This window comes from Dendrobium catenatum, unplaced genomic scaffold (genome assembly GCF_001605985.2).
Source record: "Dendrobium catenatum unplaced genomic scaffold, ASM160598v2 fragScaff_scaffold_1632, whole genome shotgun sequence".
Taxonomy (NCBI): Eukaryota; Viridiplantae; Streptophyta; class Magnoliopsida; order Asparagales; family Orchidaceae; genus Dendrobium; species Dendrobium catenatum.
The window spans coordinates 1,258,938-1,282,633 of record NW_021320094.1 but is presented as its reverse complement, the minus strand read 5'-3'; the positions used below and the strand labels follow the sequence as shown (position 1 = coordinate 1,282,633).

At 36.9% G+C, this 23,696-nt stretch overlaps 1 protein-coding gene across 3 annotated transcripts in view; it reads right to left on the bottom strand.

Annotated features, from left to right (window-relative positions):
* Positions 1–239: 239 nt before the first annotated feature.
* The window catches only part of LOC110099024 (uncharacterized CRM domain-containing protein At3g25440, chloroplastic), a 27,338-nt gene continuing 3,881 nt past the window's right edge, over positions 240–23,696 (bottom strand). Inside the window, exons 2-6 of one of the 3 annotated variants that reach the window (XM_020826035.2) lie at positions 3,831–4,275; positions 3,286–3,687; positions 2,647–3,000; positions 664–787; positions 240–565 (exon numbers count right to left, since the gene is read on the bottom strand). In XM_020826035.2, the coding sequence (XP_020681694.1) occupies positions 2,848–3,000; positions 3,286–3,687; positions 3,831–4,275 (1,000 nt within the window). In that variant the 3' untranslated portion in view covers positions 240–565; positions 664–787; positions 2,647–2,847. The remainder of the gene's footprint in view (positions 566–663; positions 788–2,646; positions 3,001–3,285; positions 3,688–3,830; positions 4,276–23,696) is intronic. The other 2 variants (XM_020826034.2, XM_028701045.1) reach the window with 2 other exon arrangements.

Genomic DNA, 23,696 nt, shown 5'->3' with positions numbered 1-23,696 from the left:
TGGAGAAACTAAAGAACAAGAGATATATGAAGACGTCGGAAGAAGAAAACTAACCTGAAAGAGGCACCCTTCTTCAGTGTTGCCAACCTTTAGTTTCAGCGATCCGAGAGCTCTGGCATACCCACATCGATTGGAAAAAAAAACAAGTAAAATGTATAACAGATGGAAAGAAAAATATCATTCTTTGTTAGAAAACGCTAAAGTTTATGAGACCAAAAATTCTAATTCTGGACTCGTTATTTTCTGAAGCGCAAGAGGGAAGCAACTCTCCCCCCTACATTAGTTATCATGTACATATACATGCATCATGCATGCATAGATAATATACATAAAAGACAGAGAGAAGGAGAGGTGATATATAATATACACACAAGCTAAGAACTCTGAACCATATACAAGTGTAGCTCTACATGTACTTTAACTATAATTTCTAGTTGGATGCAGGGACTTAAAGGTCAGAAGAAGACAAGCTTTGGTTTGCTTCGTATGAAAAGGGATGCTTCTGTTAGCACAATGCTACTCTTTTCATAACTTTGCTCAAGCTTCTGACTGATTTACCTTGTTACTGTTGAGAATATTAATAGTTAATGATGATATAAAGATCAAATTTTATATGACACATCAGCCGAGGTTACAGGTCAGCAAGCAAAACAGTACATCTACCTCATAGTTATGTTGCAGTGGCTTTTGCTCTCAAATGTTGAGTACATATTCTGCAAGAGCAAAATATAAAAGACCCAAGGAAAATGCTTTTACATCTTCAAATTTGGCACCCTGCAAAACCAGACTAGTTGCAAAAAGCCACACTAAAATTTATGCAATTAATTATAAAAAAAACTTTTGCACCAGTTGTAAAACTAAATACCATTTGGATATTACTATTTTTGTTAGCCATCTCAATTGGTCATTACAATAGTTACATGGAAAAAAATGTTATTTACATGATAAACTAGAAATTTTTTATTTTTATTTATTATGATAAACTAGAAAAATAACTATACATAGAGCCAACATTAGGTTTTGATCATGGATTCAACATTAAACATGTATAGAGATTAAAACAAGCTAATCCAAGAGCATGATTTCGGAGATTCACCATATTAATGGAAAGTATGAGCTTCAACCAAAGGCCTTAGTGACCACACTCTATTAATAAAAATTCTAATCATTTATGTGATGAAATAATTATAATAGGCGATAATTATGAAGAAATGAAGAGATTAAGACCAACAATCCAAAGAATTTCAAAAATAAACTCAAATACTTCTTTAAAAAGTGGCCCAATCAAACAATGGATCAATATAATAAAATAGATATTATGGGAAGCAAAACCTTTAAAATACCAATGGATTGATGTCATAAACTTGGGGAAGCAAGTAATAGTCCAAATGTCGATAATGGTATCAAAAGACTAGATGAGAAGTTTATTTACAATTCCCAAGTAGCCAAATACAGCTTATGTTGTAAGTATTGTAAGCCATTCATGCATGGCCCTTAAAAAGTTCATTTACAGGTTGCATATAAGATTCTCCAATATCTCAAAGCAACCTCGGAAAAAGGAATCTTATTTTAGAAGAAATGACACGGCATAAAAGCCTACACAAATGCTAATGGTGATGAACCTCTCAAGGAAAAGAAAATCACCACTAGGCTACCACACCTTTCTAGTAGTAAATCAAATCACGTAGAGAAGGATGAAATAATTAGTTGTTTTTAGATCTAGTACTGAAACTAATGTTTGTGCAATGGATAAAGGAACCTATGAATTACTATGGATTAAAATCATCCTAAATGAGGAGTAAAATGGGAAGGTGCTATGAAGTTATATTGCGACAACAAATCAGCTATCAACATTGCATGAATGTTAGAAGAATATGATCAAACAAAACATATTGAAATTGATCGTCATTTCATCAATGAAAAAATTAGAAAGTGAATAGATATATATCTCATATGCCCAATCACATAAGCAACTAGCTGACATCCCAACTAAAGGACTTTCGAACTCCGAATTCCAGAATATCATCATAAAGCTAGGCATTGAGAACATTTACTCTATAGCTTGTGGGGAAGTGTCATCAAGACTCATTGTACCCGGACAAGGAATTAACTCTTGGATCCTATGGGCTGCCGGATACAGATAAAAAATAGGAGGAATTATTTCTTGCATCCTACAAGTTACAGTTATTGCCTTCACAGTCTCCTAGAGTATGTAAGTAATCAATTGTAATTCCTTTCCTGATTTTTATATTGTCCTAGTCATATTACTAAAAATTAGCATGTAATTAGTTAATTTCTAAGAAAGAATTACCTTGTATAGCATATGATCCTAAAGTATAAATCCGCACTTAATCCCCTCAATGAATGCATACAAGAATTCCAGTCTTCCTCTCTCTAAAGATATTAATAGCTTCAAAAGCTTAATCAAAGACCAGTTATTGCTATAGTAGTCTCTAGAAAGAAAGAAAGAAAGATAAAGTGAGGATATGTTCTGAAAAAAAAGAAAACATGAAATAAGCAAGTTCTCATATAATTAAGAGACTGCCCAAAACATTGCTGGGCAATGAAAGATAATTCAACATTCACAAGAAAAATAGCAAATTTATGTACCAATGCATACAAAATGGATGAGAAAAAAAAAGTTACCTTTTATTTCTTGTTACAGCTAAGTTACTCTGGCAGAATACACAGAAAAATTGGCACTATCTTGGATCGTTCTATGCTTATCCCAACATTTCTGGATCCTAACTGGCCTGCAGCCAAATTCTGCAGGTTAATTTCTACTTTGATCCAGCTTCAGCCGTACATTAGCATGGATTCACCATAACAACCAAAAAAAGCAGACTACTACTCAATAGTTGAAAAGCTCGTTGAGGACATTCCCTGCAAGTTTTTGTACACAGCAATGTGCTTATGGTAATCTTCTAGCTCTTTCTCCAACTTCTCAATGAATTGGCTTGTATGCTCAAGTGATTGCTCAAACTTGTACTTCTCTAAAGCCTGCAAAAGAAGTTCATTCAAAGACTCAGTTACCGTAAAAGAAATAAACTGACAAGCAAACCCTCTGTTTTCAAGATTTCAATGCTAATTTCAAGTTTACAACTATTTGCAAGATTGATAAACTATTAGTGATACATTTCACGAAATTAGTCAATTAGTTAAACAAATCCATTATAAGCAGCTAGCAAAACCCTTAAAATTAGAGGAAAAAACTTCAAGTAGCACTGGCATCAAATGTACATGAGCTAAACACAAATATGCTTAAAGAATGTGAGGAATTCATACCTTCTGTTTGGAGAGAGTATCAGGAGGTGACATAACCTCTGGCCTCACATAGTTCTTGCCCCGAAAAAAGAGAATAGTGTTATCTGCTTTGATGACAATCACAGTGCCTTTGCTTAGCCGGGTTAGCTCCTGAGCATATTCATAGACCTGGCCAGGCCTGCAAGGCTTGCAAATGACTTTAACAGTCTCATGCTTCTTCCAATGGAGATGCATGTTTAGAACTACACCTCCAAAAACTCCCCGTCGACCTACAGGCACATAATTCTTCTTCTTTTCACCAGTACGTTTTAGATAGAACTTCTCCTCCTCTGTAAGACTTTCAGGGTCATGTTCTGGCTCGGGAGCTTTTGGCATCTCAAACTTCCTCAGTTTCTCAATCAGCCACTCTTCTTTTCTTTTAGCCTAAGGCAGAAAGAAAATTATAAGTCAATCAACATATGAACATAGGAAGCTAGTTACTAAACAAGGAAATAGCAAAAACCTGAAAATCAAAAAGTTTAGAAAATGATGATAGACACGAGACAAATAAATATAAGCCATCTAACCTTATCGAGTTTATACCTAATTCTAACTTCTGGATTTGGAGATTTCATCTTCTTCTTAGCCTTTAAGCGATACCACTTCAATTCATTAAGTTTTGCTTTTCTGGACATTTTCTTCTTTACTTTCTTCATTCCTTTTGGCTGGATTCCTTGTTTTTCACTTGGTGTATCAATACAAAATCTAGCCACATTACTAGCAGTGTCGACAGTAACTTGAGCATTACTCCTGTATCTGATAGGTTGCCACCTTTCCAATCCATTCATTTCATGCACGCCGAAACTCCGAAACAGTGAAGAGGAAGTTGAATATGGTGTTGATAAATTAGATTTCCAAACTCTATTGTTTGGACAAAGATATTTAGGTAAATGTGAAACAAAAATTGGCCTTGAAAGAAAAGATGGATTTGATGTGCAGAAATATCCATTCTGAAATCCTGCACAAGAACTCCTGCAAATGCAAGTTTCTTATAATTTGGAAAATGGCCTATATAGAGCATGTAAATCAAATGCCTTTTGGGGATAATTTAGTACACAGTACTCGATTATTGAAATGTTTAAAAATAAAACATGAAATACTTATATGAGAAACAAATAGAATCGATGGAGTCTCGGTATTTATCCACTTAAGAATGTGATAAAAAGAACAACGATGAAAAAAGGAAGGACAAAAAAAGCAAAGAGCAGACTTTATTCAATGGGAATTTTTGCAAAGAAAATCAATGAATGAAAACAAAAATTGAGTATCAGATGAAAGAACAATTAGAGTGTTTAATGCTTAAGTTAGGCATTAATTAATCACAACGTGAAACCTATCCAGAAAAAATAAGAAAGAAATTTGTTGAGGCGCTTTGTAGCACTCACTGATGAGGTCATCGACAGACATTTCAAGCAGGTTTACTGGCGAAGGAATCGTAGATCGACGGCTACAATTGGGAGCTTATATTTCTGATGTTGCCATGTCATTTTATGATATTTTTCTATATTATTTTATGTATCTTTTATTTCATGTATTAGTGACTATTTTGCCCTTATGATGGTGTAGTGTTTGTTGTAGCCCGATGGGCATGTAGGTCTTTTTATTTTCATGCTTTGAGACCTTTATAAAGGGGTCTCCTCCTATTGTATGAGTTGAATGTTTGATTAATAAAAAATTTCTGAAATTTTCTTTTGTCTTCTTGCTTGAGAGCTTGAGAAAAAGAGAGGAGACCTAGGAGAGGCTCCACCCGAAATACCCAACAGCCCGCCCCGGCGAGCTCTTGGTTTTATTGTAAGTTCACTGTTTTCTTCCTTCCCCACCACTTCCTCCACACACCCGCCCCTTCCCTTGCAGCCAAATCTCGAAATTTCCCTCACCCTGTCCCGCCGGGCCACCCTCACCCGCCCCCTGCCGCCGGCTGTGCCAGCCGCCGGCCCCAGCCAGGCCATCACACCCCTTAGCCCATCCCATCGCTCACCTGGTGAGATCCCGCCGCTCACTCCCTCTTGAATTTTGAATTCCTGCCATCAATTCCGTCATTATTTCTTTCCTAATGTAACCCCCTACATTTAGGAATAGATTTAATTGAAATCTCATCCTATTTGAATTCAAATTTCAATCTCCTTAATTGATTAAATTTCTGAAAGTTAAAATCTGGATTTAATTAATTACATGGGGCCCACTACTTAAGAAAAATTCCCCTCTTTCTTCCTTTGCTTGGCCGGCCCCAACACCTAGCCGTTTCTCTCTCCTTGCCACCTAAGCGTCTACTAATTACCCCCTTAATTTCTCTCCCTAATAGCCGCCCCCCTCTTAATTTGATTTAGGGAAAGTTTAATGATAAAATAACTTCTCCCTCCAAACCAAGAAAATCTGAAATTCAAATTTCAGATTTTCTCCTTGCCCCTCCCTAGTTCACGGCCCAACTCTTCTTCCCTTTTCTTCTTCCCGCCCCTCCTCAATGTTGAATGGCGGATCCGGAGCTTGATTGGGGATTAGTATTCAACGCCCACGGAAGCATTAATATCCTACGATCTCCGTGCTTTGACGTAGGATTTGAAGACGACACCACAGTTGAAGAGTACTTGGAGCGAGTCGTCCCATATCTCGTGAGCATCATCGACCGACAGTTTCGAGACTACACTTGGACGATCATCGGACGCCATCCACCACCACCTCCACCGGCGACTACCTCTCCGGTAACGAAATCTTTCGTCTCCTTTTCCGTAGTGGTGCTCTCCATGTTCGTGTGGTTCTTTCTTCTCCGCTAAAGCCCAAGAGTGAACGAGTGAGAGAGTGCTCAAGGTGAACTTTTTCATTATTAATTGTGGGATTCTGTTATGAGCATTTAAGTAATTCTTTTATCTTGAAATATTATGAATTGTTTGGTGATCTCGACGCAAATCTTCGCCTAAGCAAGTTGATTACTTAGAATAAATTTAATCCTCTATTTTATTGGTAATAAATTTGTATTGACAATGCTTTATACAATTCTCTTTTAATTTCCAAACGCAATTCCTACTTTGATTCACATCACTCACACAACATGAATATCCTTGAAAAGGAAAAAAAAAAGAAATTCCAAAGTTTCAGAGAACTTTAAAACTGCAAGTTACCATGAATAAGATTGGAAAGCTAAATAGCAAAAATCAGAACAAAACAATGCAAACATAACATGAATCATAACTTATCCAAGAGGCCACACCACAAGAAACTAAGAGGCATGCAAAACCCTTTCCTAGAGGCTATTTACACCATAGCAACACTGATGCAGCCGACTATACCGTATACCATAAAGGAAGGCCAATAAAAAAAAATAATAGTGTTAAGGGCAGATTTTGGAAAGATTTAGAGATGGTATTGTTATTTCCTACTGCAAAAAGAAGAGATATCTTAAGATATCCAAATGATAAATAATCAAACCTATCTAGCACATGTTTCAAAACCTTTTAGTGACTACCACGTGATGGCAAAAGAATAAATAATCTAAACCAGAGGGCCAACAATTCAAAGAAGTGCTGGATCATATATTTCATCGAAAGTAGAAGCTTCGACCAAAACCCTTTTCGAAAAGTCAAAATCATCTTCTCTTCATGGTCTAAACTTAGTGGTGGGGCTTACCTCAAATTACACAATGAAGGTGAGGGGACGGATAGGAGGAGAATCAATAGTAGTTCTAGTGGATAGTGGGGCGACCCACAACATCATCTTCATCCAGGTTGTGGATTGATTGGGGCTGATGCTAGTCGATACGAACTTTTTGGGGATCATGATAGGAACGAAGAAAATGGAGAAGAGTATAAACATATGCCCAGAGTTGATGGTGACACTGCAAGAGATCCAAGTGAATGAGGATTTTCTTCCCTTGGAGTTAGGGAGCACATATGTAATTTTAGGCATGAAGTGGGTGCGGTGCAGACATTGGGGGAAACCAAGGTGGACTAGAATGCATTGACTATAGAATTCATGATAGAAGGGAGGAAGGTGAGGATTAGGGGGATCCTAGTCTGTCCAAAATTAGGGTTTCTCTTAAGACCATGGTAAGGGCAATCCAGGGAGCAGGGATAGGATTCTTGGTGGAGCTCCAGAGCCTCGAGGGAGGGGGAAACATGGAGAGAGAGAGAGAGAGAGAGAGAGAGAGAGAGGGGGGGGAGTTCCAAAGATAGTCCAATCACTCCTGTAACAATTTAGTGAGGTGTTCCAGGTGCCTTAAGGGCTATCTATCCCAAGGGAGCATAAGCATGTCATCATCTTGAAGGAGGGGGTATCTCCTATCAGTGTAGACCCTATTGATGCTCACAGGTTTAGAAGGATGAAATTAAGAGACTAACCAAGGAGATTTTGGAGGCCCAGATCATTCGTTTTAGTTTTAGTCCCTTCTCTAATCCTGTGTTGATAGTAGTTGGATATTTTGTGTAGATTATCGGGCTCTGAATAGGGAAATAGTGTTGGATAAGTTTCTTATACCAATCATTGATGAGTTGCTGGATGAGTTATATGGAGAGATGATATTCTCCAAGGTTGATCTGAAATTAGGATACTATCAAATCAGAATGTAGCACGCTGACATTCACAATATTGCTTTCAGGACTCATGAAGGTCACTACGAGTTTTTAGTGATGCCTTTTGGGCTTACCAAAGCCCCAGATACCTTCCAGTCTCTTATGAACAAGGTATTTCAGCCCTCCTTCCGCAAGTTTGTATTGGTTTTTTTTTATGACATTTTAGTGTACAGTTGGTCTGAGGCAGAGCATGTGGAGCACTTGAGAATTTCGTTAGTAACATTGTCATTTGTTGACCTTCATATATTTGCCATAGTCAATACAAGCAAAGGAGATTATGATCGATTATTGTTGGTAAATAAGACATCGTTTCTAATTAGAACGAAGATCGGAGTGCCTCGATCATAATGAAATGATTAAAGCTTTGTTCGATTACAAACTGGATCACATTGATGCATTCAAGACATCAAATTTATCAAAAAGAAGTTCGTATGCGACTCGATCAAACGACAATGTGTTAGTGGATGCGACACTAGCAAAAAACTATCCAAATGACCTCCACTTGTTAAACAAGCTTCGTCGATGAGTTTAGAGCATCAAATTTAACGAAAGAGGGATCCCTCGCAATCCAATTGAACGAAAGCGATTGAAATCGAAATCGACGGACTAAGGACATACTCAACGTTGCCCAAACATCATCCGTTTGCAAAATGAATTTTTCCATTATGTTCAGAATGTCAAAAACACCGGGAAATGACTGCGATATTATTTGGATATTTGCACGAGTAAAAGTATAAAAATTTGGCTTGAGTTGCGAGGCGACGACACATAAATTGAAAATGTAAAATTAGACCGCTTTCGAGGCGGCGACGACGACGTGTAAATTAAAAAAAAAAAATTTAAAAGTTAACGATTGGTAAATATGCATTAAAAATAGTTGATATTATATATGTATATGTATAAAATATGTTATGTATTAAATAAATTTTATACATAATAATATAGTCAGTAGTTAAAATATATTAGTTAATTTGTAAATATTAATTAATCATTCTCTTTTATATATATGTTCAAATTTTGTTATCAGATTTCTCAAAGCATGTGATGGACATTCACAAATTTTTTTAAAAAAAATCTTATCTATAAAATCCATTATCTCTTGTACTTTACTGAATTACATTCTCAAGTCATCATTATATTAATTTATTGTACATTTGAAATCATGAATATCCTAATTCTTATATAGTTTCCCAAAGAGGCTGACAATTTCATTATAAAAAAAAAACGTGTAAATCATTCAGCTATATGTGTACATATCTACATCCACGTGCCTTGCTATTAACTTGCTTTGGCAAATTATTCCTTTCATGTGTCTTCTGCTACAACAAAGGCCAAATTGTCTACCTATGTGTTGGCTTGCATGTATCCCACCGCTGAATATGAGATAACTGAATTAAAAAAAAATGCAAATATATCAATTTAATCATCCCATACACATTTTTCTCCATTTGTTTTCATTATTCTCTCGTACACGCATATCTCTCTTGCTCTTTCTAATAGCAAACCTCTCTCAGCCGAACCCCCTCAGCTCTCCTGTTCGCAAGTAGTTCGCAAGCCAGAGCCTTCCATTTCTTCTGCTCCTTCTTGCCGTGAAAACTCCTAAACCATCCCCCATCTCCACCTACACTCAACTACACTATTTCTAACCAACCCCACATAAACTCCTACATCTCTCGAAGTTCCTCACAACTGCTCCCACTACAGTAGTCTCGTATGCGTACTCCACACGAGCACATAACAGCCCCTATATCTCTTCATCTTCTCTTTATTTGTTTCACACAAAACCATCCAACAAGCCAAAGACCCATCCAATAAGCCAAAGACCTCCTACCAGCTACCATTTAATTTCCATGTCCATTCTCCAACCTTTATCTCCCTTTCCTGCACTGATATCCAGCAACTCCATTTCCTAAAATATCAAACCTACACAACTCTTTCCCATTTCCTGTAAACAGAGAATTAGAATCTCCACTTTATCTTTCTAATCTTTGTTTTTCCTCTCTCTCTCTCTCTCTCTCTCTCTCTCTCTCTCTCTCTCTTTCTCTCTCTCTCTAATATATAATCAGAAAAGTAAACAAAAAAAAATAGAAAAAAAAAATAAAAAAAAAAATTTCAGCCTCGCCGCAAATCTGTGGTGGTCGTTGTCTTGCTCGCTCGTCAAGGTATATTGTTCTCCAAACTCTAAAATCTCAAATCTCGTTCTCGACGTTTGTGGCAGATCGGAGAACCACATATACGCACTCTCGTAGCACGGTAGGAGGGAGCCCGGTGCGACGCATACGGCGAGGTGGGTAAGCCCTATACACGCTCTTGTAGCATGGTGGGGAAAGCCACTTCTGTTCTTTTATGGTACTTTTGAAGGCCTCATACACGCTCGTGCAGCGTGGTGGGATGAAAGATGTATGGCCCGGTGTCCCCCGACGTCCCCCGACACTTACCATACACGCTCGAGTAGTGTGGTGGGATGGCCCAGTTTTCTGTAGATGCCCCCTAGGCGGGGGAGACGCTGGGATTTTGCCAAAATTTTGACTGAGAAAGAAAAATCTGAACAAAATATTTTTTGAGAATTATTGAGCATGTTTGGAATAATTTGGGAGAATTATTTAACTTAAATTTAAAAGTTAAATAAATAAAAAATATATATTCTCCATCAAGAACACAATCTCATAAATTGTTCAAAATAAAATAAAAAATAAATATCTTTATCACTCCTCATTTTAGCTTCAAAATTATCTAGAGTATCTTCTAAAAGAATACAAATTTCACTATCATATGCCTCATGTTATTCATTTCTTTGAAGATGGTCATGAATGAGTACCCAATCCGTGCAAGTGTGATAGTTTAAAATGCTCCAAAATGCTTAAAGTTGTGGAGTCTTTAATTTCCTTCTAAACAAGGCTATAATAGAAGTCACTTATATAGATTAATAGTTTTTAGTGGGCCTTATATGTATGCTACATATATATAAAGAGAAGTCCCAGCAAGGCAGCAAGCCACTTGCATGAATTGACAAGCATAATAAAAAAATTAAGGATGAAATGATTTCTAAATTTCAATCAAATTCTCATCACTCTTCTCCAGCTCCAAATAGAGAAGGAATTTAAATAGAGCTTTTAGTTCATGATGGAGATAAAATATCTCTTTGCAAATTTTGTTGGATGAGAGGTTTTGATCAATATGATTATTACGTTTACTTTGAGAATAAACGTTGGAGATTAAAATTGAGTATAAATGAATGTGATTGGATTTTTCACCAACTACTATAATGATAATGAGAAGGATAAGGAAAGAATATCACACCACCGGATTCACATCACTTTTACAAGCGGACAGAAGGCGTTTAATGCCCCCTCCTGCATTCAAAATTTTTTTTCTAAATTTCAATATGATGCACCGAGCAGGGCGTCGACACCTCAAAAATGCGTATAATTTCCTTGGGAAGCAAGCGACTGCCTCGAGAAGAGTGCTATCGCCTTGAGAAGCGAGTCACCACCTTGAGAAATATGCATATTAAATTTTAAAAAGCCTCCATATGCTTTGAGAAAATGCATCCGGTAAAAAATAAAGTCTTAGATTGCTACGCGGGTTAAAAGTGAACCTAAGGTCAAGTCTAATCCTCCTATTCAAATGGACTAGAGTTGACAAGACTTGAACTATTAAAAAATGCACGGTTATAGCGCCGACCAGAGTATTTGATTTTATAAATTCATATTAGGCTTTCAAAGGTTTAGTAAAAGAAAAGTTTAGCATAAATTGATACTAAATCCAATCTAATGAAGAAAAGCTTTAACATCTCCGATGATGACCGTGTTGAATGTTTATATCAACCGGAGGGGATTCAACACCTTCAAATATTTTCAAATGCTTATGAAATGCAAATATTTCCAAATGAATATAATAAATCCCCGATGATGGCCGTGTTGAATGTTTATATCAACCAAAGGGGATTCTACACCTTTAAATATTTTCAAATGCTTATGAAATGCAAATATTTACAAATGGCTATAATAAATCCCCGATGATGGATGGGTTGAAAGTTTATGTCAACAGGAGGGGATCAAATATTCAAAATGCTCTCAAATTTCTATACAATATAAATATTTTCAAATGTCAAAATCACCCCAATGATGGCTGTGTTGAAAGCTAATCTCAACCGAAGGGGATCTCAAACATTTAAAATACTCCCAAATTTTAAAATTAAATCATATTTGGAACAAAATCTCGATAAATTTTATAATATTCAAATAAAATTTATTATTTAAAACTTAAAGTGAAAATCCATCCATAATCCGCAAATATTTGTTAAGGATGATAATTTTCTTAATAACTTTGTGGGCTCCGAAAATTCGGCCCCGGCCTCCGCTCGCTTTTCTTTTTATTCGGCGAGGGAGTTTTAACTAAATAAGTTCCGAGGTAAATTTTGGAAGGCATATGGGTTTGTAGATAAGACACTACCCAGAGATTTTGCCCTCATTTTGCGAGGAATTTATGATCTGAGTTCTGGTTTCCTATAGGCGCAAGCCCCTATAGTTAATTACCCCTCCCGCTAACGAGAGAGAACTTTCGATTAAGTCTAGTCGTCAATCAGATACGTAGAGAATACGTAGTATCTGGCATATAGTAGCAGCAATGAGTTTGGATTGGAAAGATTGAATATTTGGGAATTTGGGGTTGAAATATTTAGGAAGTTTGGAAATAGTTGGAAATTTGGAGATTTCATATTTAAAATAGAAATTGCACCATCATGCAATTAAAGCGATGGTGGGGGAATGGATGATGGGCCCGATCAAGATCCCATGGTTCTGTCGTCCCGGGCCATCATGGTCCCTGGTCTACTTAGTCAGAGGAGGTAGTCGACCCAACCTGACAGAAGGATCCTTGTCGACAGCCATGGGTTGCTTCGTCCAAGGGGACCTTATAGACCGGGGTTGAATGTTTGTCTAAGTGTAATAATTGCTCTAGTAACGATTACTACAAAGCTATTGTAGAAAAATCAGGATTATTTGTTCTTACGAATGAACAAAAAGATCAACTCATAGAAATGTTAGCAAATATTCAAGATCATAAAACCAAAGAACAAATTATTAAATTACTCGGAACTTCTGAAGATCCGCTTCTATCACAAACACAGAAATTTCCTAATTATTCTATGAAAGAAGTACTTGATCGTTTTAAATTAAAAGAACAGGAGCTAAATCCCTCTCCAACTACATTATCTGATTTAAAATTAGAACTTAAAAATTTAAAACGAGAAGTTCAAATCCTTAAATCCGAACAAGATAAACTATCTGTTCGACTAACAAATCTTGAATTAGAACAAATTCTAGATCAACCCGATCCAGAGGAACTTACTCAAAATTATGAAAATAATACCCTTATAAATTCCTTACAAAAAGCAATTATCCATAAATGGTTTATTTCTATCACATTGGTTATTAATCAGTCTCTCGTACTTAAAAACTTAACCGCCCTTGTAGATAGCGGAGCTGATATAAATTGTATTCAAGAAGGTTTAGTTCCTTCAATCTATTTTGAAAAAACAACACAAAAGCTAACCTCCGCCAGTGGAGATAGTATGAAAATTGAATATAAACTTTCACAAGTAGTAGTGTGCCAGCAAGACTACTGCATAAAAACTCCATTCTTATTAGTTAAAAATCTATCTCAACATATTATCCTAGGAACTCCATTCTTATATAATATAATGCCTATAACTACTAATACCGAAGGTATTACTTCTCATATCTGCAATCCTCCTATACAAAACTAAGGTATAGGGTAATCCAAAATAATCCAAAATAACCTTATCAAAAATCAACGGCAACCTCCTACAGCTGAATTTTCTTTAAAAAATCTTCAAAAATCATTCAAACAACATTATCCTCATGAAACTCCAGAGCAGATTAAAATCCGTCTTCAAAAAGCCTATTGGGAACAAATGACTCAGCTATTCCCTGACAATGATGATATGACCTCTCAAAGATCTAACGATACTATTCCTGATGCGTGGGACCACTCTACAATTAAAACTGAATATGCAGGACCAAGCCACTGTCCTGGTAAAGCTCCACTCACAGAAGAAACAGAAGACTTTTAGTAATGGAGCTGTAAAGGCAGAATAGTACTGCCTTTTGACGTGTGTTTATTCTCCATTATCTCAGTAGGACAATAGTCTCCTATCAGCTGTTATGCACCAGCATAGTGGAGAATAATATATGTATCTTTTATGCTTTAATAATTGTACTGGTTGTAACTTTCGCTTTAATTATTGTCCTAGTGCGTGTACTAGTTTACTTCTCTTCGAAGGAAGTTCTCCTATATAACTACATGTAACCTGAAGAGAAGAATTATCAGTTTGTATTACAAAGTTTGAAGTTGAATAATATTTGGTTTTGAGCATTGTAAGTTCTGTTCTCTAGCTGTTTCTTATTTCTGTTTCTTATTTTCTTCTGCAAATTGGTATTTATAATTAAAAAATAACTAAATTAGAATTAACTTAATTAATTAAGATTAATTACAGTTAATCAAAACTAATATAATTAAATACAATATATATATATTAACTAATTATATTAATTAATAATAAAAATAAAACTAAACCTATACCTACAGGCCGGTTAGAGCAAGGAAGAGGGGCGATCGGTTTGGCTTGGAGTTCGGCAGAGGGAGATGAGGTCGGGCGACCCTAGAGCTCGATCGGCAAGAGGAATCGGGGCTAGGGTCGGAGGAGGTGCGGCCAGGTATGAGGAAGACTCTCTCTTTCTCTCTCTCTCTCTCTCTCTCTCTCTCTCTCTCGGCTTGTGTAAGAGCCCGACAGTGGAGGTCGAAGAGGGAGCGGCTTCAGGCTTTGGAGGTAAGGAAGAAATCTTCTCCCTTTTTCTCTCTCTCTCTGTGGAAGCGTCGGGTAGGAGAGGGAGATCCGGCTTGGTCTCGGCAGAGGAAGAGAAGGTCGGCAAGAGGAGCGGGAGAGGAGCTTCGGCTTCGGGTGTGAGCAAGAGCGAAGCTTTCGCGTGTGTGGTCGTGGGAGAGAGCGATCAAGAAGGCTTCGTTTGGGTCGGTATTTAACGACGCGAGCTAAGCTACGGATCGCAGAATTCGAGCAGGATTTACGCATGATTTTCGGGATACGATGCAGACGGCGCCGAACGACGGGATTTGCGGAGGATTTCCTGGAACCAACGGTTTACAGGTATTTTGATTTTGATTTTTTTTATCCCTTTGGGTAATCTGTGGAGGTAAACAAACTTCAGCTCACAAAGAGCAAAATGTTTAATTGAATGTATCACTGTGATTCATTCTCAAATGATTTATGGCCAGCGGGGACGTGGCATGTGCCATCTAACCGGGTGGTTTTGCTGCAAAATAGCACCACTATAGCACGGTTACGGTCAAAGCCCATATGCTCTCCAATGGTTAAAAGCCCATTGAATAATGAATCATTGGGTGCACTCAATAAGGCAAAAAGCCTTCTATTAGCTAAGGTTGACTAAAATTTGTCTCCTTAAACAAGCATCCACCCCAAGTCTACAATGAACCCTTGGACGAAGCAACACATGGCTGCCGACAAGGATGCTTCTGTCAGGTTGGGTTGACTACCTCATCTGACTAAGTAGACTAGGGACCACGATGGCCCGAGACGACGGAACCATGAAATCTTGATTGGGCTCATCATCATTCCCCCCACCATCCTCTTTAAGTATAAAAATAATAAATTTATAAATCAACAAAAAAAATCACATGTTACTACTATATGCTAGGTATTCTGTACCTATTTAATGACTAACATTAATCGAAAGTGCTCTCTCGTGATCGGGAGGGGTAATTAACCATAGGTGCTTGCGCCTATGGGAAACCTAGAACCTGTTTAAAAAGTCATCACAAAATGAGGGCGAAATCTCTAGGTAGTGCTTTATCCTAAAGTTAATCTGTCTTCTGAAAATTTGACCAGGAACATCGTTAAACCTCTCCTACACAGGGGAGGCCGGGGTGCGAATTTTCGGAGCCCACAGTAACATTGAAGGAGCATCAGTTGTATGTCAATTTGAAGAAGTGTTCTTTTGCACAATAAAGGTTAGAGTATTTGGGACCTGTAGTGTCTAAATCAGGAGTAGCTGTAGATCTTTTCAATATAGAGGCTATGTTGGAGTGGCCCTTACCTAAAACCCTAAAGGAGTTGAGGGGGATCTTGGGACTCATTGGGTATTACATGAAGTTTGTGAGGGAATACAACTCTATAACATGGTCGTTGACAGAACAATTGAAGAATGATAGTTTCAAATGGGAGGCAGTAACCACCCAGGAATTTGAGCAGCTTAAGAAGTCATGACGAGTGTCAGTACTATCATATTTCAGCCAGCCGTTTGTAGTGGAGATAGATGCATTAGGCTATTGGTTAAGAGCAATTCTCATGCAAAGTCAGAGACCCATAGCTTATTTCAGCCAAGAGTTGACCGTGAGGGTCAGGCTAAAATTAGTGTATGAAATGGAGCTGATGGCGATAGTATTGGCAAAACAGAAATGGAAACCTTACTAGTTTGTCTTCATAATCAGAACCGACCAATGGAGTTTGAAGTTCATATTAGAACAGATGATGATGACAGAGAAGCATTAATGGTGGCTTTTTAAGTTGTTGGGTTATGACTTCGAGATCCAATACAAGCCCAAGCCGAAAAATAAAGCTGCAAATGCTCTCTCCAAGCGTAGTGAAGACCCTTAGGTTGTGGCTCTATATGTTCCTATGGTGCTGGATTGGGAGGCCTTAGAGTGTGAAAGCGAGCAGGATGAGGAGCTGAGTAAGATCAAAGGAGTTTTACTGCATAACAAGGAAAGCCATCCTGGTTACTCCTTGATTGGTCAAAAGCTACTATACCTTGGATGGTTTGTGCTGTTGAGGACATCACCCACATCTCTCACTTATTGCAAGAGTTTCATGGCACAACTATTGGGGGACAGTCAATAGTTCAAAAAACATATCATAAACTGACAACGAAGCTATATTGGGTGGGCATGCTAAAAGATGTAAAGGAAATGGTGGCTAGTTGTGATGTGTGCTAAAGACACAAATACGTAGCTATGGATCCATGTGATCTTCAACAGTCTTTAGCATTACCCGAGAATATGTGTGAAGAGGTGACCATGGACTTCATCTAAGGGCTACCTATATCCGAAGGATTCACTGTGATTCCAGTGGTCTATGATGCACCGACACTTCTCCTCAAAGAGGTGTGCAGTGTTCGACACCGTGTCCGACACGACACTCGTCCGACACTCCTCTGACACGTGTCGGACACGCCGAAAACATGTCCGATTAAAAATATTAAATGTAAATTGGACACACGTGTCCGACACGTATCTTAAATATTTTATGAATTTTTTTTTAAATATAATTTATTGTATTTTGCGGGATTTAAACTAAATTTCTTATTTCCTATTCACAACACCAAATCAACGCCCGCACTTAATTCCCATTCATCGAATATTCTCATTTTCATTTCTTTTTGGCAGTGAAGATATTTTCATCTCCTCTCTCGGTGACTGATAAATGGCATCGACGCCTGAAATATTAATTGTTGTTTTTTGAAACTTACCAAAAAAAGCTAATGTACATGCTCGGTACCGCTAGGTATCGCTAGGTACATGCTCAGTGCCACTAGGTATCGCTAGGTACCGCTCAGTACATGCTCAGTATCGCTAGGTACAAGCTCAGTACCTAGTTATCATGAAATTGATTTATTATTGCTTGTCATTTTTAATATAATGTCACCTTAATTTCTATATATTATATTAGAAAATTATTATGCCGTGTCCACGCCGCACTCGTGCCCTATATTTTTAAAAAATGTCGTGTCCCGTGTCCGTATTGTGTCGTGTCGTGTCGACGTGTCCGTATCGGTGCATCATAGCCAGAGGTGTTTGACAGATTGAGCAAATATACATTTCATTTCCTCGTAGTGTCGGCGGCAGCAACATTCATTAAAGAGGTGGTTCATTTGCATGGCATACCTGAGGCTATTATGTCCGATCAGGACATTTTTTTTAGCCACTTCTAAAGGGAGTTATTTAAGATACAGAGGACTATCATGAAGCAAAGTTCAACTTACCACTTCCAAATAGATGGTCAAACGGAGGTGGTGAATCGTAGTGTGGAAACATACCTTCGTTGCTTTGTATCAGGTACAACAAAGATGTGTGTCAAGTGGTTAGTCTGGGCAGAATATTGGTACAACACTTCATATCATACAGGCACAGCAGCCCAGACAATGTGATTTAAAATTTAATATGGGAGGGATCCACCTCATCTGATATATTATGGGCATGACAACATACTAATATCATTAGTGGAGTAGTACTTCTGAGAAAAAAATTTAATTTTGGTAGAATTGAAGGAACATCTATGGAGAGCACAGCAAATTCTGAAGAAGTAGGTGAATGGACATAAGAGAGACATGCAGTTTGAGGTTAGGGATAGGGTTTATTAAAGATCCAACCTTACAGATAAAAGAATTTGGCTCGATGAAGGAATGAGAAGCTCTCCCCCTACTACTTTGGGCCCTATGAGGTAATGGAGTGTATTGGCGCAATAGCATATCGCCTATGGTTGCCACCGACCTCTGTCATTCATCCCGTATTCATCTATCGTGATTGAGATGAGCCAATGGAGCCCACAAACCCTTGCCCACACTACCAGCCGCACTATTAGAGGATATGGATGTGATATTGAATAAATGGAAGTGAAAGGGGTGCGCCAAGGAGACAAGGGGATCAGGGAGGTGCTGATCAAATGGAAGTATTTATCAGAGTACGAGGCAACATGGGAGCCCTGCGGTACCATCCAAAAGAAGTTTCTCTCTTTCCACCTTGAGGACAAGATGACTTTTTGGGAGAAGAGTATTGTTGTGGGGCATAGAAACTTTTCAGCAGATAAAGAACCTTTCAGCTCTCCTATGGGGCCCAGGACCTCCTTTATCACATATAGGAGAATAAGCTTTTGGGGAAGCTCTTTGAGAAAGATGTAATGGGCATTTATTAAGGGATTTGGTCTTATTTGAATTCAAAATAAGGACGAAAGTAGGAAGATTTATATGAGGGTTAATAGTGTTGTTTTATTTTATCATGTTATATATGTTTGTTGAAGTTTTCTTTGGAGTTGTTCCTAACGGTTTGTCATGTTAATCTACCTCTCGAATAGTAGATCAACTTGTATCTTGGTTTGTCATGCTAAAATAAACATTTTTCTCGATGATTTTTACTGTGTTTTATCTCGTTCTTGTTGTTTTTGTTGTGTGGAGGACATTCCTCTCAGGGTAACATTCCAAAATATCTTCCTCTAGTTTTTCCTCCAGCTAAAGAGTATCTACAAACATTCGAGATTCATCGGGATACTCTTCTTCATTATTGCCACTATCATAGAAGTGATTCTAAGTGTTCTTAATATTCCTATCGAGATTACACCATTGGTAAAATCTAAAACCTTAATCATACCTTATAATGTTGTGTTGTTGAGGAAAAATGCCTTGACCAACACATGGAAGCATAGTGGACTCCATAATTGTTTTGAGGTCAATACTAGTACTAGAGTTGGTTTTTTGGGAGACCCACCATTAACCCAAATTTTGAGGGATGCTAGCTAGATGTGAAAAAGCACCCCATAAGTTACTTTACAAAAGTTCCTATGAATTTTAAATAGGTTTCATAATAATTTTTTATGAAAGAAAGACCATCAAATGGCATATAATCTAATTAAAGTTGTTTCAAGGGTTTTGGCACGTGTGTCAAATTCATCCTATGTTGTCAATTTTCAACCCTTTGACTTCATTGCTCAATAGTAGTAATAGATTATCATACTCACCCTTGTGCAGCAAATCTCATGGTGACCGAAAAGTAGACATGCTATGAAAATGGTGCAAACACAGATGCGATGAATGAAACTAAATAGGAAGCAATAACAGGATGAAAATACAAATTGATTTGACTTTAAAAACGAATGGTTTCATTAAAATGTGATTATAAAATCAAATCTTAATTCATGAAATATTTTGAGAAATGCATAAAATTGATTTGTGATAGTTGTATAGTGATGGGCAAAAGACGAAGAGTTTAAGCAAATTCCTAGTTCTGAATACACAAACAACCAATATTAGGTAGAACTCTCTTTTATGAATTAAATAGTAGGTAGGGTAGCATGTGGATTGTGGACATTCAAGCTTAGTTTTAGTGGAGCTTCCTAGTCAAAGACCATGCAATAATTAATATATTTACGATAAAAAAACCAACGCACAATCAAGGAGTCAAACTTGTAAAGAAAATAGTTAAATTATGTAATTTTGTAGGTTCCCTACCAAAGAAGTTCTTGAATCATTCGAAAATTATAGCGATGTATAGTTCCAATAGGTAATGATGGGACAACATTAAGACCAAGGAGTGAGATTAGGATGAATAGGGGAAAATCTACCAGCGAAAAAAAGTAGCAGGAATAAAATCATGATATGATGGATCAATGTGTGATGGATCAACACTATAATTAATCGATCACAAATGAAAGGTACAAATGCGAGATTAATGCAGTTGGCAAATGCAAAAATGGATCACATGAAATGTATGGCCTAAAAGGAGACAAAACAAAGCAAATTGCATAAAGGAGTTCAAGTGTGGAGGTTTGCAAAGCTTGTCAATGACATAGAGGAAGGAGCAATAGCACAAAGGGATCAAATTCTTGGGCATTATGGCAGAGAGGAAGTGATGGGGTGGTGGTTTCTCAAGAATAAATCGCTTGCAAACTCGGGTGGAAGTAATGTGAGGCCGAAGTTAATGATTGAGTATGACAAAAAGCACTGATGACATTACATTATCAGGATGTAAGTCGTGTGTTCGACAATTTTTTCATAATACAAAGTATGCAGGCTATGAGACACAAATAGCAGACAATTGAACAAATGAAAGAACATTAGTTTACTTGGATATCACATAATATAAAAGGATAACAAGAGAGAGGTAGAGAGACGAAGATGAGAGAGAGGGTGAGAAACTGAGAATAACCAAAAAATTCAACTTTTGCATGATATTTATTCAATATCTAAATAAAATTACAGGGATCCCATTATTACTAATGAGAAGTCCCTAAAATAAAATAATAATAAGGTAAACAATAAGGTAAACTATAAATCTAATAGAAAATAAATCCTGATATACAAACACAAAGTAACACATAATTAATAGAAAATAAATCCTGATAAAATAATAATAAGGTAAACAATAAATCTAATAAAATTAAAAAAAAGTTTCCAAAATATAAATGGTAATCAAAGAAATGAAATATTTAATTGTGTCCCCTACGCTAGACCTAAGTTTACATCACAAGGCCACATGAGGCACAAACCTATACAATGAAAATGTAAGTTTGGATCAGAAGGCCATCATCAGGCACAGACCACAGACCTATACACATTAGTATGTTGCCAATGAAAGATTTACAAGATTACGAAGCAAGCTATGTTTGATTTGCAAATCCTTGGTGATCTTAAAGCGTAGAGAGGATATCATCCCAGAAAAGAAGGCAACCACAACTTGAAAAGGACAACAGAAATCATTTCACATTGCCAAAAAGGGTTAATGAGTAAGGTGAAATGGTACTCCAAAGGAACAAGGAAGAACTTCCTACATCCCAAAATATGATTTTTATCCTAATTTATTGTTTCTTTTTTTCTAGCTAATCAAAGAAATGATTGCAATTAATTATGTAACCCCAAGATCCATAGGAATGACTAATCTTTTCTTTGGAGGGCTACAATATAAGCCATAATCATTTCCTAGGAGTTGGTTACACCAAGGGCATATCATGGCAATATCAACATTATCTTCCAAATCTCATCCCATTGCTTTTATTATTGTATTTAGTTTCTCACTTTCTTCTTTTACAAATCTTTCTTAGGTCTCGTTTGGTTACTAAACTCCTTTTGTATAATTCGTTAATTAAACAGTTATTGAAGAAACCGTGTTTTAAAAAAGGTTATTTAAAAAAACTGGTCCTTGTTTGGTTGCATTATGCTTATGCAAACCTAAAAGCTTATTATTTTGTTTGATTATGGTTTACGCTCTATTGTTCTATTGATAGAAGACAATATTACCCTCTAATTAAAAGTAAGTATATCCGCATTACTACAGTATTTCTATTTTGCTTCGTAAATTTTTATTTTTCTTAGATATTATAGGAGGAAAATACGGAATGAAGAAATGAAGAAATTGAAAAAATATTATTGAATACGGAACCAGTTCAAAAATAGGAGGGCAGAGAATGTAAAACGACCTCTTCTGATAGACTAACGTCGGAGAAGAGAGACTGGAGAAAGCGAAATGTTACCTTGGACTGGTGGGTTGATGGTTTTGGAGGGAGGAAGAAGATGGATAAGTTCGCGGAGAGGGAGATGACCGGGAGTGAAAGGCCAGCTAGGGGTTGGAAACGATCGGGATGGTCGGCGCGTGTGATCGTGAGTGCTAGCGGGCTAGGTACTTGACGTGGGCAGGTGGAGTGAGGGTCGCGTGGATGGCTGGAGCCATTGATGGGGTTGAAGGTGGAGGAGAAAGTAACAGTCGAAATGGTGGAGGGAAATGGAAATCGAGAAGCAGAAATGGAGCTGAATGAGGCACCTCGCTCGGGACGTGCGAACGTAATGAGGGTAAAATAGACTTTTGCGTGTGTAAACAGAGGACTACAACGGGATAAGCGAAAATGTTCCGCCTTTTGAGATAGGAAGAAATACAGAGTTTAAAAAAAAACGTATTTTGCAGAAGTCCTATTATCAAACAGTTTACCAGCAACTGTTTTTACCTATTAGAACCGGAAACGACATAAAAACGCCCTCTCAAACGAGGCCTTACTGTCTGAGAAATTTCTTATTCACAATCAAGAACTAGTCAAGAATAATTCCAAAGTAAAGGAAAATGAACAAATAGAAATAAATGATTATAAGTTATATTAATAGAATCAGTCATGCAGTACTGACTTTTGTTTCCAGCTGCTAAAGTTAATAGGAGCAAAAGATGTAGAAGAATTCATAAAAGAAAATTCATATAAACTTTAAAGATTCATGATATAGAAGAACATGAGAACGATCTAGCGCTAGAGTGATAATAATTTTTATAAGTCTTTTTTCAAAATATTTAATTTTGAAATCCTTCTTGGTTGTTCCTTCTTTTTTAAGGTTGCACTGTATGTAGTTCTAATATAGATATTCTTTTTAAAGGATTGCCAGCCATAGCTTTCACATATGCATCATCATTATTAGTATTGATTCTTTTAGCTCATTATGCATGCTCATAATCATCATCATTATTAATCTTAAACCTAGCTATTTAGGGTTGGCAAAACATGGCCTTATCTCTATTAAAATGCTCGACTTATCTAAAAAATATTTCTTCCTTTTGTTCCTTAATAAATATGTTCACAATATTTTTTAGTCATTTCTAAGATGATTTTGTTCTATACATCCATCTTAAGATTCTCATCTCTACTACGCTAAATGAACGTTATTATTCATACTATATAGCTTGACGCTTGGATATCTATAGTATAGATATTTTCAAGCCATCATGTGGTATTCCCTCTACTACAATCACCACTAGACTCTCTAATCACAATGAACTTTGACAAAACCACTAACTTCATACCAGTTATATTCTCATTTATATCTTCATGCTTTGGATAATAGATCTAGGAACAAAATACAAATCTGAAATGGGAATCAAATTAAGAATTGTAATCAAACTTAAAAAATTTGAGAAAATTTATCAACTCACAATAGTTGGGTGATGAGGAGTCCAAGAAAATGCAACCCC